The sequence below is a fragment of the Nerophis lumbriciformis genome, linkage group LG20, assembly GCF_033978685.3.
Source record: "Nerophis lumbriciformis linkage group LG20, RoL_Nlum_v2.1, whole genome shotgun sequence".
In the NCBI taxonomy this organism is placed as follows: domain Eukaryota; kingdom Metazoa; phylum Chordata; class Actinopteri; order Syngnathiformes; family Syngnathidae; genus Nerophis; species Nerophis lumbriciformis.
Window position 1 is genome coordinate 17763171 of NC_084567.2, and position 11830 is coordinate 17775000.

At 37.6% G+C, this 11830-nt stretch overlaps 1 protein-coding gene across 1 annotated transcript in view; it reads left to right on the forward strand.

Moving 5' to 3' along the window:
- Positions 1–2251: 2251 nt before the first annotated feature.
- Positions 2252–11830, forward strand: part of ela3l (elastase 3 like) — a 25066-nt gene continuing 15487 nt past the window's right edge. Inside the window, exons 1-3 of the mRNA XM_061980554.1 lie at positions 2252–2379; positions 10923–11011; positions 11208–11305. Of these exons, the coding sequence (XP_061836538.1) occupies positions 2340–2379; positions 10923–11011; positions 11208–11305 (227 nt within the window). The 5' untranslated portion in view covers positions 2252–2339. The remainder of the gene's footprint in view (positions 2380–10922; positions 11012–11207; positions 11306–11830) is intronic.

An 11830-nucleotide genomic window follows, 5' to 3' on the forward strand; every position in this document is an offset into this window, starting at 1 on the left:
AATAAATACTGATAAAGTTGAGGAATGCTCATAAAACACTTATTTGGAACATCCCACAGGTGAACAGGCAAATTGGGAACAGGTGGGTGCCATGAATGTGTATAAAAGTAGATTCCATGAAATGCTCAGTCATTCACAAACAAGGATGGGGTGAGGGTCACCACTTTGTCAACAAATGCGTGAGCAAATTGTTGAACAGTTTAGGAAAAACCTTTCTCAACCAGCTATTGCAAGGAATTTAGGGATTTCACCATCTACGGTCCGTAATATCATCAAAGGGTTCAGAGAATCTGGAGAAATCACTGCACCTAAGCAGCTAAGCCCGTGACCTTCGATCCCTCAGGCTGTACTGCATCAACAAGCGACATCAGTGTGTAAAGGATATCACCACATGGGCTCAGGAACACTTCAGAAACCCACTGTCAGTAACTACAGTTGGTCGCTACATCTGTAAGTGCAAGTTAAAACTCTCCTATGCAAGGCAAAAACCGTTTATCAACAACACCCAGAAACGCCGTCGGCTTCGCTGGGCCTGAACTCATCTGAGATGGACTGATACAAAGTGGAAACGTTTTCTGTGGTCTGACGAGTCCACATTTCAAATTGTTTTTGGAAACTGTGGACGTCCTGTCCTCCGGACCAAAGAGGAAAAGAACCATCCGGATTGGTATAGGCGCAAAGTTGAAAAGCCAGCATCTGTAATGGTATGGGGGTGTATTAGTGCCCAAGACATGGGTAACTTACACATCTGTGAAGGCGCCATTGATGCTGAAAGGTACATACAGGTTTTGGAGCAACATATGTTGCCATCCAAGCAACGTTACCATGGACGCCCCTGCTTATTTCAGCAAGACAATGCCAAGCCACGTGTTACATCAACGTGGCTTCATAGTAAAAGAGTGCGGGTACTAGACTGCCCTGCCTGTAGTCCAGACCTGTCTCCCATTGAAAATGTGTGGCGCATTATGAAGCCTAAAATACCACAACGGAGACCCCCGGACTGTTGAACAACTTAAGCTGTACATCAAGCAAGAATGGGAAAAATTCCACCTGAGAAGCTTAAAAAATGTGTCTCCTCAGTTCCCAAACGTTTACTGAGTGTTGTTAAAAGGAAAGGCCATGTAACACAGTGGTGAACATGCCCTTTCCTAACTACTTTGGCACGTGCTGCAGCCATGAAATTCTAAGTTAATTATTATTTGCAAAAAAAAATAAAGTTTATGAGTTTGAACATGAAATATCTTGTCTTTGTCGTGCATTCAATTGAATATGGGTTGAAAAGGATTTGCAAATCATTGTATTCCGTTTATATTTACATCTAACACAATTTCCCAACTCATATGGAAACGGGGTTTGTAAATGTATATATATGTACATAAATATATAAATATGAATATATATATAAAAATATGATATGTATATAAATGTATACATACACACACACATATATATATATATACATATATATATATATATATATTCACATTTATATATTTATGTACATATATACATAAATACTGTATATACATACATACATATATACATTTATACACACACACACACACACACACACACATATATATGCACACATATATATACATATATATATATATATATATATATATATAAAAATATTGATTTGAGAATATGTGTAGAAAGTAAATGCTAAAGTGGTCTTATAACTTGCTCGAAACAAGTGATGACAATGCTGCCACTTTATTGATTATGACACTTTTGACTCGACAATAAAATAAAATAAAATCCCTGTGTAAAGTAAATTGTCCATTGCTCGTAAAATTCATTCCTGCAGAGAGTGTTGTTTTTGTGTGTTAACGGTGCTGAAGTGTTGCCTCACTGTCAATATTAGCCGCACTGATGACACCATCTGGTTATATATTAGTCTAATTCTTCTTTGGTTGCATTTTCATTTTGCATTTCAGAGCGTAAACACGCCACGTGCCAGTCATCCAGATGTTAGCCTCCCAGGCTCTTACGCAACCATTTAGTTCTAGGTTAGAGTGCAGGGACATTTGAAAGGTATAAAAGGTTGTATTTAAGAAAAATATAATCGAGGGGTTGATTGATCTGTGACATGCATTAAAAACAACACAGTTCAACCTTTTTCACACGCATTGTGCATAACAAGTGGACATGATGAAGGTCATGAGAAATGTTCCAGAAGAATCACCTGTGTGGGCCATTGGCTTACCTTCATCACCGGGGTTCAGTGCAAACCAATAGCGTGTGTTTCTGCGTCCCAACCAGGAGGTGTTGCCTGCGGGAGAAAGTTTAAAAGAGGCTGAGTGTTGTGTGGCCTCTTTACAGAAGCATCAATCAACATGGTCCCCATTGTGCTGGCCTCAGTGCTCATTGCTGCTGGTAAGAACACCTGGCCTTCTTCACTCTTCTTTGGATGTTTGTTTGTCCCAGTGTGTGTGTGTGTGTGTGTGTGTGTGTGTGTGTGTGTGTGTGTGTGTGTGTGTGTGTGTGCGTGTGTGCGGTGTGATCCATCCAATTTTCATAGTGAGAAAGCATCACAATACTTAGAATAGTCATAATAATAGTGCAAAAAAAAAAAAAATTCAGGGAGAAAATGTTGCAATTATACAAAAATCGAACAACTATAACATTCAATGAATTTTTTTTTTAATAATGTAGTTTTTGTGAACAAAAAAAAACAGTTATTAGAGCAAGAAAAACATTTTGATTTAAATTGTGTTATGTGAAAAAAAATCTCATTATAGATTGGGCAAATAAGAATGAAGTTGTATTATGCGGGGTGAACATGTAATACAGTGTGGGGGGAAAAGTAAAAAAAGTTGTATAATGTAGGGGAAAAAATATTTGAGAGTGAGAAAAAAAGAATAAAGTTATATTATGTGGAGAAAAAATGTATTCTAGTGTGAGAAAAAAAAAATAAAGTTCGATAATGTGGGGAAAAGGTTATTATAGTGTGAGAAAAGTTAGAAAGAAAAATAAAAATTTATATGTGAGGAAAAGTTATTCTAGTGTGGGGAAAAAAAAGAATACAGTCATATTATATGGGGGAAATATAGTGTGAGAATAAAATAAAGTTGGATAATGTGAAAAAACTATGCGTGTGGAAACAATAATGTAGTTGTAATACGTGGGGAAAAAATGTATGTATAAAATAATGAATTTGTACACTGTGAATAGTTATAGTATGGGAAAAAAAAATAAAGTTGTATGATGTTAAAAACATAATGTGAGAAAAAAGTGATGGTGGAAAAAGTTATTATAGTGTGAAATAAAAGAATGATGTTGGATCATGTGAAAAAAATGTAGTGTGAGAAAAAAATTCATTGTATAATGTGAAAAAATATAAAGTGTATACAAATAGGTGAATTGCGTGTTATGTGAAAAAAGTTATTATAGGATTTAAAAAATAATGACATTACAAAAAAAGCAATAATTGATAATGAAGTCATATACTTTTTTTTTTTTTTTTTTTTATCACAATAGAGTCACTTTAGATTATAAACACATATCTGCATTAAGATTAGAACTGCTGAAGATGTCAAATTACTGTAAGTTTCACAAACCTGTTTTAGCACATTTACTCTCATAACCTAATTGTGACCATTTGGCAAACATCATTGCTGTCCACAAATTCTCCCAAGCATCAAGTGATTGTGTAATTATTTGCATTATTTGGTACATTGTTGAAATAAAGTTAGTTAGTAATAGAGATCTCTTGGGATGTAGAGGTTACAGTAGTTTTATATACCGTATTACATTCTACACATATACATATACTGTACATATACATATATATACATACACACATATATATATATATATATATACATATATATATATATATATATATAGACATATATATATATATATATATAGACATATATATATATATATTATACATACACATATATACATATTATACATATACCTATATATACACATATATATACATAAACATATATATACATATATACATATACATACATATATACATATATATACATACATATATATATATATATACATATATATACATACATATATATATATACATACATATATATACATACATATATATATATATATATATATATATATACACATATATATACATACATATATATATATATATATATATATATATATATATATATATATATATATATATATATATATATATATATATATATATATATATATATACATACATATATATATATATATATATATATATATATATACATATACATATATATATATACACACAGGCACGTGCACACATAGGGCCCTATGGGTGCTTGAGCCCCTGCCCTTTTTTGCCTTGTCTTAAAAAGTGCCCTCTGCCTGTGTGTGTGTTTTTTTTTTCTTTCTTCTTCTTTCTTTAAACAACATTAATAAATTCCTGTCAGGGATGTAAAAAAAAAAAGAAAGAAAAAAACAGCGGTACAAAAACTCCACGTTTTCTTGTAATACCGGGTTGTTTGAGCCTGCCGCTTCCGCCAGAGAGAGAGAAAGAGAGAGAGAGAGAGAGAGAGAGAGAGAGAGAGAGAGAGAGAGAGAGAGAGAGGGCGAGTGAGTGAGTAAGTGAGAGGAGAGAGAGCCAACTGCGCTCATGAGGAGACGTGACAGTGGAGCAACTTGAACCTGTGAGTTATGGTCTAGTCGCCGTCCACTTATTCAGCATCTAATATGGGTAATATTTCAGAAAAACGCTGTATTGTGTCAGCTTCTGTTTTTGCCGGACGTCGGAGCACGGCGCATTAATTGAGCACGGCACATCAATTCCGCACAGAGCAGAGCGGATCGTGCGGGACAGGAAGTAGTGTACAAAATACAAAATAAAACACCGGGTTAATTTTCAAAATAAAATGCACTGTGTTTACGATCACATTTCTCTCACAGTAGAGGTTTAGATATAAAGTTTATTGTGACTTTGCTATTACTGTGTGGGTTAACAAAATAATAATAATAATAATGATAATAATAACAATAATAATAAGAATGACACATGACACTCTCGCACTGAAGGGGATCTTAAGAACACTAAGAGACAACAGTGGACATGACATCTTTCCAGCACTGGAAGAAATGATGAAAACATATGCCACGATTCCAGTGTCCACTGCCACAGTAGAGAGCTATTTTTCTAAACTGAAGCTGGTCAAAAACTCACTCAGAGGCCTATGCACAGAAGAGAGGCTGTCTGATCTCCTTCTCCTCTCCATTGAAAAAGACGAAGTCATAAATCACAATGATGTGATCAACATCTACAGGGACATGGCCCCCAGAAGGTTGCTGCTTTAAGGCCCCCAGAAGGTTTGGGTACTGATTGTGCACTGATTTCACAGCATTTCATGGAAGCCCTGAATTTACATTGAGGAGCATATTTGGGTATGGGTGGCCTCCATCCTACAGCCCTCTACTGGCCCCTGGTCCATATTTTTGGCCCTGTATTGCGTTTCAGTTGTTTAGTCCGAGCATTAAGTGAGAAATACCATAAGTTACAACTTGATGGTGTTTTCATCAAGTTAAGGGAAGAAGGACAGATTTTCACATTGAAGTTTTTCCATTTGGGTATTTCAATCTTTCAATCAATCTTTATTTATATAGCCCTAAATCACAAGTGTCTCAAAGGGCTGCACAAGCCACAACGACATCCTCGGTACAAAGCCCACATACGGGCAAGGAAAAACTCACCCCAGTGGGACGTCGATGTGAATGACTATGAGAAACCTTGGAGAGGACCGCATATGTGGGTAACCCCCCCCCCTCTAGGGGAGACCGAAAGCAATGGATGTCGAGTGGGTCTGACATAATATTGTGAGAGTCCAGTCCATAGTGGATCCAACATAATAGTAAGAGTCCAGTCCATAGTGGGGCCAGCAGGACACCATCCCGAGCGGAGACGGGTCAGCAGCGCACAGATGTTCCCAGCCGATGCACAGGCGAGCGGTCCACCCCGGGTCCCGACTCTGGACAGCCAGCACTTCATCCATGGCCACCGGACCTGTGCCCCCCCCCCCTCAAGGAAAAGGGGAGCAGAGGAGAAAAGAAAAGAAACGGCAGATCAACTGGTCTAACAGGGGGGCTATTTAAAGGCTAGAGTATACAAATGAGTTTTAAGATGGGACTTAAATGCTTCTACTGAGGTAGCATCTCTAATTGTTACCGGGAGGGCATTCCATAGTACTGGAGCCCGAATAGAAAACGCTCTATAGCCCGCAGACTTTTTTTTGGCTCTGAGAATCACTAATAAGCCGGAGTTCTTTGAACGCAGATTTCTTGCCGGGACATATGGTACAATGCAATCGACAAGATAGGACGGAGCTAGACCGTGTAGTATTTTATACGTAAGTAGTAAAACCTTAAAGTCACATCTTAAGTGCACAGGAAGCCAGTGCAGGTGAGCCAGTATAGGCGTAATATGATCAAACTTTCTTGTTCTTGTCAAAAGTCTAGCAGCCGCATTTTGTACCAACTGTAATTTTTTAATGCTAGACATAGGGAGACCCGAAAATAATACGTTACAGTAGTCGAGACGAGACGTAACGAACGCATGAATAATGATCTCAGCGTCGCTAGTGGATAAAATAGAACGAATTTTAGCGATATTACGGAGATGAAAGAAGGCCGTTTTAGTAACACTCTTAATGTGTGATTCAAACGAGAGAGTTGGGTCGAAGATAATACCCAGATTCTTTACTGATTCGCCTTGTGTAATTGTTTGGTTGTCAAATGTTAAGGTGGTATTATTAAATAAATGTCGGTGTTTAGCAGGACCGATAATCAGCATTTCCGTTTTCTTGGCGTTGAGTTGCAAGAAGTTAGCGGACATCCATTGTTTAATTTCATTAAGACACGCCTCCAGCTGACTACAATCCGGCGTGTTGGTCAGCTTTAGGGGCATGTAGAGTTGGGTGTCATCAGCATAACAATGAAAGCTAACACCGTATTTGCGTATGATGTCGCCTAGCGGCAGCATGTAAGTACTAAAGAGTGCAGGGCCAAGAACCGAACCCTGAGGAACTCCGCACGTTACCTTAACATAGTCCGAGGTCACATTATTATGGGAGACGCATTGCATCCTGTCAGTAAGATAAGAGTTAAACCACGACAAAGCTAAGTCTGACATACCAATACGTGTTTTGATACGCTCTAATAAAATATTATGATCGACGGTATCGAAAGCAGCGCTAAGATCAAGAAGCAGCAACATAGATGACGCATCAGAATCCATCGTTAGCAGTAGATCATTAGTCATTTTAGCGAGGGCTGTCTCCGTAGAGTGATTTGCCCTGAAACCGGATTGAAAAGGTTCACAGAGATTGTTAGACACTAAGTGTTCATTTAGCTGCTGTGCGACAATTTTTTCGAGGATTTTCGAAATAAAGGGAAGGTGGGACACCGGTCGGTAGTTTACCATGAGGTCAGGATCAAGGTTAGGTCTTTTGAGCAGAGGATGAATAACCGCTTTCTTGAATGCTAGGGGAACAGTGCCAGAGGAAAGTGATAAGTTTATAATATTTAGCACTGATGGACCTAATAATACAAAAAGCTCCTTGATAAGTTTCCCAGGAAGTGGGTCAAGTAAACATGTTGTTTGTTTTATCCCACTTACACGCTGTAATAGTTCCTCTAATGTTATTTCATCAAAAAGAGAGAGACTATTTTGTATTGCAGTATCCGTCGTAGATACAGTTGTATCTGTGTTCATAGAACCCAGTTGTAGCTGGGATGCGTTGTCTTTAATCTCCTTTCTAATGAGTTCAATTTTCTTATTAAAGAAATTCATAAAGTCATCTGCCGAGTGGGTGGAGCTATTGGGAGGAGTCCCTTGTTGGGTTAGCGATGCTACTGTACTAAACAAAAATTTAGGGTCGTTTTTGTTGAGGCGGATGAGATTTGAGTAATATTTAGCTTTAGCTAAGGTAAGCATGCGTTTATACGATATTAAACTATCACTCCATGCTTGATGGAAAACCTCAAGCTTGGTCGCGCGCCATTTGCGTTCCAACTTTCTACATGATAATTTATGAGCTCTGGTTTCCTCTGTAAACCATGGGGTGCGCCTTTTAGGGGCCCTTTTTTGTTTTAGCGGTGCTATACTATCAATGGTTTTGCGCAGGGTATTGTCAAAGTTGTTAGTGAGGTTATCAATAGAGCCGACATAATTTGGGAATGGTGCCATTACCGAAGGCAGTAGGTCAGCAAGAGTCATCGTTGTGGCGGCATTAATGTTGCGGCTGCTATAGCAGTTATTATTATTATTAGTTTGTTGACAATGAGTCAGAACTTCGAATTTTATAAGGTAATGATCGTACATTACTTTAGTATACGGGAGTACCATAACTTTGGAGGTGGTGACACCCCTGACCAGCACTAGATCTATCGTATTGCCGTTGCGATGCGTAGGTTCATTTATTATTTGTGTAAGACCACAGCTATCAATTATAGTCTGGAGCGCCACGCACTGAGGGTCCGATGGGGTATTCATATGGATATTAAAGTCCCCCATTATGATTATATTGTCTGCGTGCGTCACTAGATCAGCAACGAACTCTGAGAATTCATTAATAAAGTCCGAGTAGGGCCCTGGGGGGCGGTAGATAACAGCCATATCGAGAGGCAGCGGTGCGACAGACCTCATAGTAAGCACCTCAAACGATTTGTATTTATTATTTAGGTTAGGGGTAAGGTTAAAGTTTTCATTGTATATTAGTGCGACCCCCCCACCCCTTTTAAGGGGACGGGCAATATGCGCATTCGTATAGTTAGGAGGAGATGCCTCATTTAGCGCAAAAAATTTGTCTGGTTTGAGCCAGGTTTCGCTAAGACCAATGACGTTAAGATTGTTGTCTCTAATGACCTCATTAACTAATAACGTTTTGGGAGACAATGATCTTATGTTTAAAAAGCCCATATTATAAGTATTGGGCTGTTTTGACGAGTTTTTGTTTAAATTATCCGTAGTAGAAATATTAATAATGTTGCGTTTATTATACGTAGTGCACTTTAAATAGTTTCGACCATATCTAGGAATTGATACGACGGGAATTTTCAGATTGTTTGCTTGATGCTGCGATCGACTGAACGCATCATGATTTGCCACCTCAGTAGAATGCATATCTACCCCGGACACATTCACAGCAGAAAACACATTATGTGAGTTGTGTGTTATTCTAAGAAAATTGCTATGCGTACAGGAATTATCCAGCCTGGTGCTGGCTAGTTCTAGCTTAACTGACTCCTCACCCGGACTAGCAGGCTCTGTAATTGCCTGTGACCGGGCTTGCTCTAGTGTAGTTAGTCAAATGTGACTTAAACAGTAGTCTATATTCTTAGACAGGATGATGGCGCCTTCCTGGTTAGGGTGAAGGCCGTCCCTCATCAGCAAGCCTGGTTTGCCCCAGAAAGAGGGACAATTATCAATAAACGTTAGTCCCTGTTGTCTACAGAAGCTAGCCAGCCACTTGTTAAGCGAGACTAATCTGCTATATCTCTCATCATTGCCTCTCGCAGGCAGGGGGCCAGAGACAATTACAATTTATTTTTGTATTTTTTTTAAAAGTTCATGTTGCACTGTTCAATGTTCAATATTAAAGTGCTTATCTTTAACAATAAATAGCCTAATAATAAACCAGTGTTTTGTTGCTTTTCATGTCTTCCAAGCCTATGATAATGTGAATTAACTCATTATGACAATAATTTGTTGACACAAAAGAAATGGCAATCACTTTTACCTACAAAGGACACACAGCTAAGTAGTTAGCTTCCTATTAGCAAATTTAATTTTACATTAATTTCCATATTGTGTAAAGGACCAAAAAAATTCCTGCCCTTTTTTGATTTTGAGCCCCTGCCCCTCTATAATCATTTGCACGTCCCTGTATACACATATATATATATATACATATACATACATATACACATATACATATATACAGTACATACATACATTTTATATATATATATATATATATATATATATATATATATATATATATATATATATATATATATATATATATATATATACATACATATATATATATATACATACATATATATATATATATATATATATATATATATATATATATATATATATATATATATATATATATATATATATACATATACATATATATACACACATATATATATATATACATATACATACATATACACATATACATATATACAGTACATACATACATTTTATATATATATATATAAATAAATACACACACCGTATTTTTCGGAGTATAAGTCGCTCCGGAGTATAAGTCGCTCCAGAGTATAAATCGCACCGGCCGAAAATGCATAATAAAGAAGGAAAAAAACATACAAGTCGCACTGGAGGAATTTGGGGGAAATGTATTTGATAAAAGCCAACACCAAGAATAGACATTTGAAAGGCAATTTAAAATAAATAAAGAATAGTAAACAACAGGCTGAATAAGTGTATATGAGGCATAAATAACCAACTGAGAACGTGCCTGGTATGTTAACGTAACATATTATGGTAAGAGTCATTCAAATAACTATAACATATAGAACATGCTATACGTTTACCAAACAATCTGTCACTCCTAATCGCTAAATCCGATGAAATCTTGTACGTCTAGTCTCTTACGTGAATGAGCTAAATAATATTATTTAATATTTTACGGTAATGTGTTAATCATTTCACACATAAGTCGCTCCTGAGTACAAGTCGCACCCCCGGCCAAACTATGAAAAAAACTGTGAATTATAGTCCGAAAAATACGGTATATATATGTGTGTGTGTGTGTGTGTGTGTGTGTGTGTGTGTGTGTGTGTGTGTGTGTGTGTGAAAAGACCAATGTTTGGTAACAGAAAGAAATGGAAAATTAATATCTTCTTCTACCTGTTGCCCTTCAAACGTCCTCTTCCTGCAGCCCTCGGGTGTGGCACCCCGCCCATTGAGCCCCAGACTTCCCGTGTGGTCAATGGAGAAGACGCCAAGGCTCACAGCTGGCCCTGGCAGGTATGTCAGCACGTCCACATGACACATCTGTCTGACTTTTGATACCCGCTGGCACAACTCACCCTCCTGGCATCTGCTTCCCAGCTGACATACTCAGGGGTTGTTGAAAGAGCAGTAATTAGATGTTTGCCTCTGGAATGAGTCGACATCGCCAAAACCTTCTTTGTGTACGTGTGTGTGTGTTTTCTATTTGCAGATCTCTCTTCAGTACGAGAGGGATGGAGAGTGGAGGCATACTTGTGGGGGATCGCTGATTGCCGCCAACTGGGTCATGACCGCCGCTCACTGCATCAAGTAGGAACCTGCGTGCACAGAAACACACATCTGGCAACCACAAAGCCAAACTATTTACAACGGTTGACCAAGAAGTTGGCCTGTGACCAACGAGCCTCAGTCTCATTGCACCCAGCATGGCACTTGTGGGTATGCTGCCCTTCAGCAAGGCACCTTACTCAATTGCTATCTGGCCTTCCAACCCTCCAGTGTGATTGTGTGTCTGTGACTTAACAACGATAGAGGTGTCCTCATCCGATACTGACATCAGCAAAAAAACAAGTCCAGTGGTATGTGTATATACAGGTAAAAGCCAGTAAATTAGAATATTTTGAAAAACTTGATTTATTTCAGTAATTGCATTCAAAAGGTGTAACTTGTACATTATATTTATTCATTGCACACAGACTGATGCATTCAAATGTTTATTTCATTTAATTTTGATGATTTGAAGTGGCAACAAATGAAAATCCAAAATTCCGTGTGTCACAAAATTAGAATATTACTTAAGGCTAATACAAAAAAGGGATTTTTAGAAATATTGGC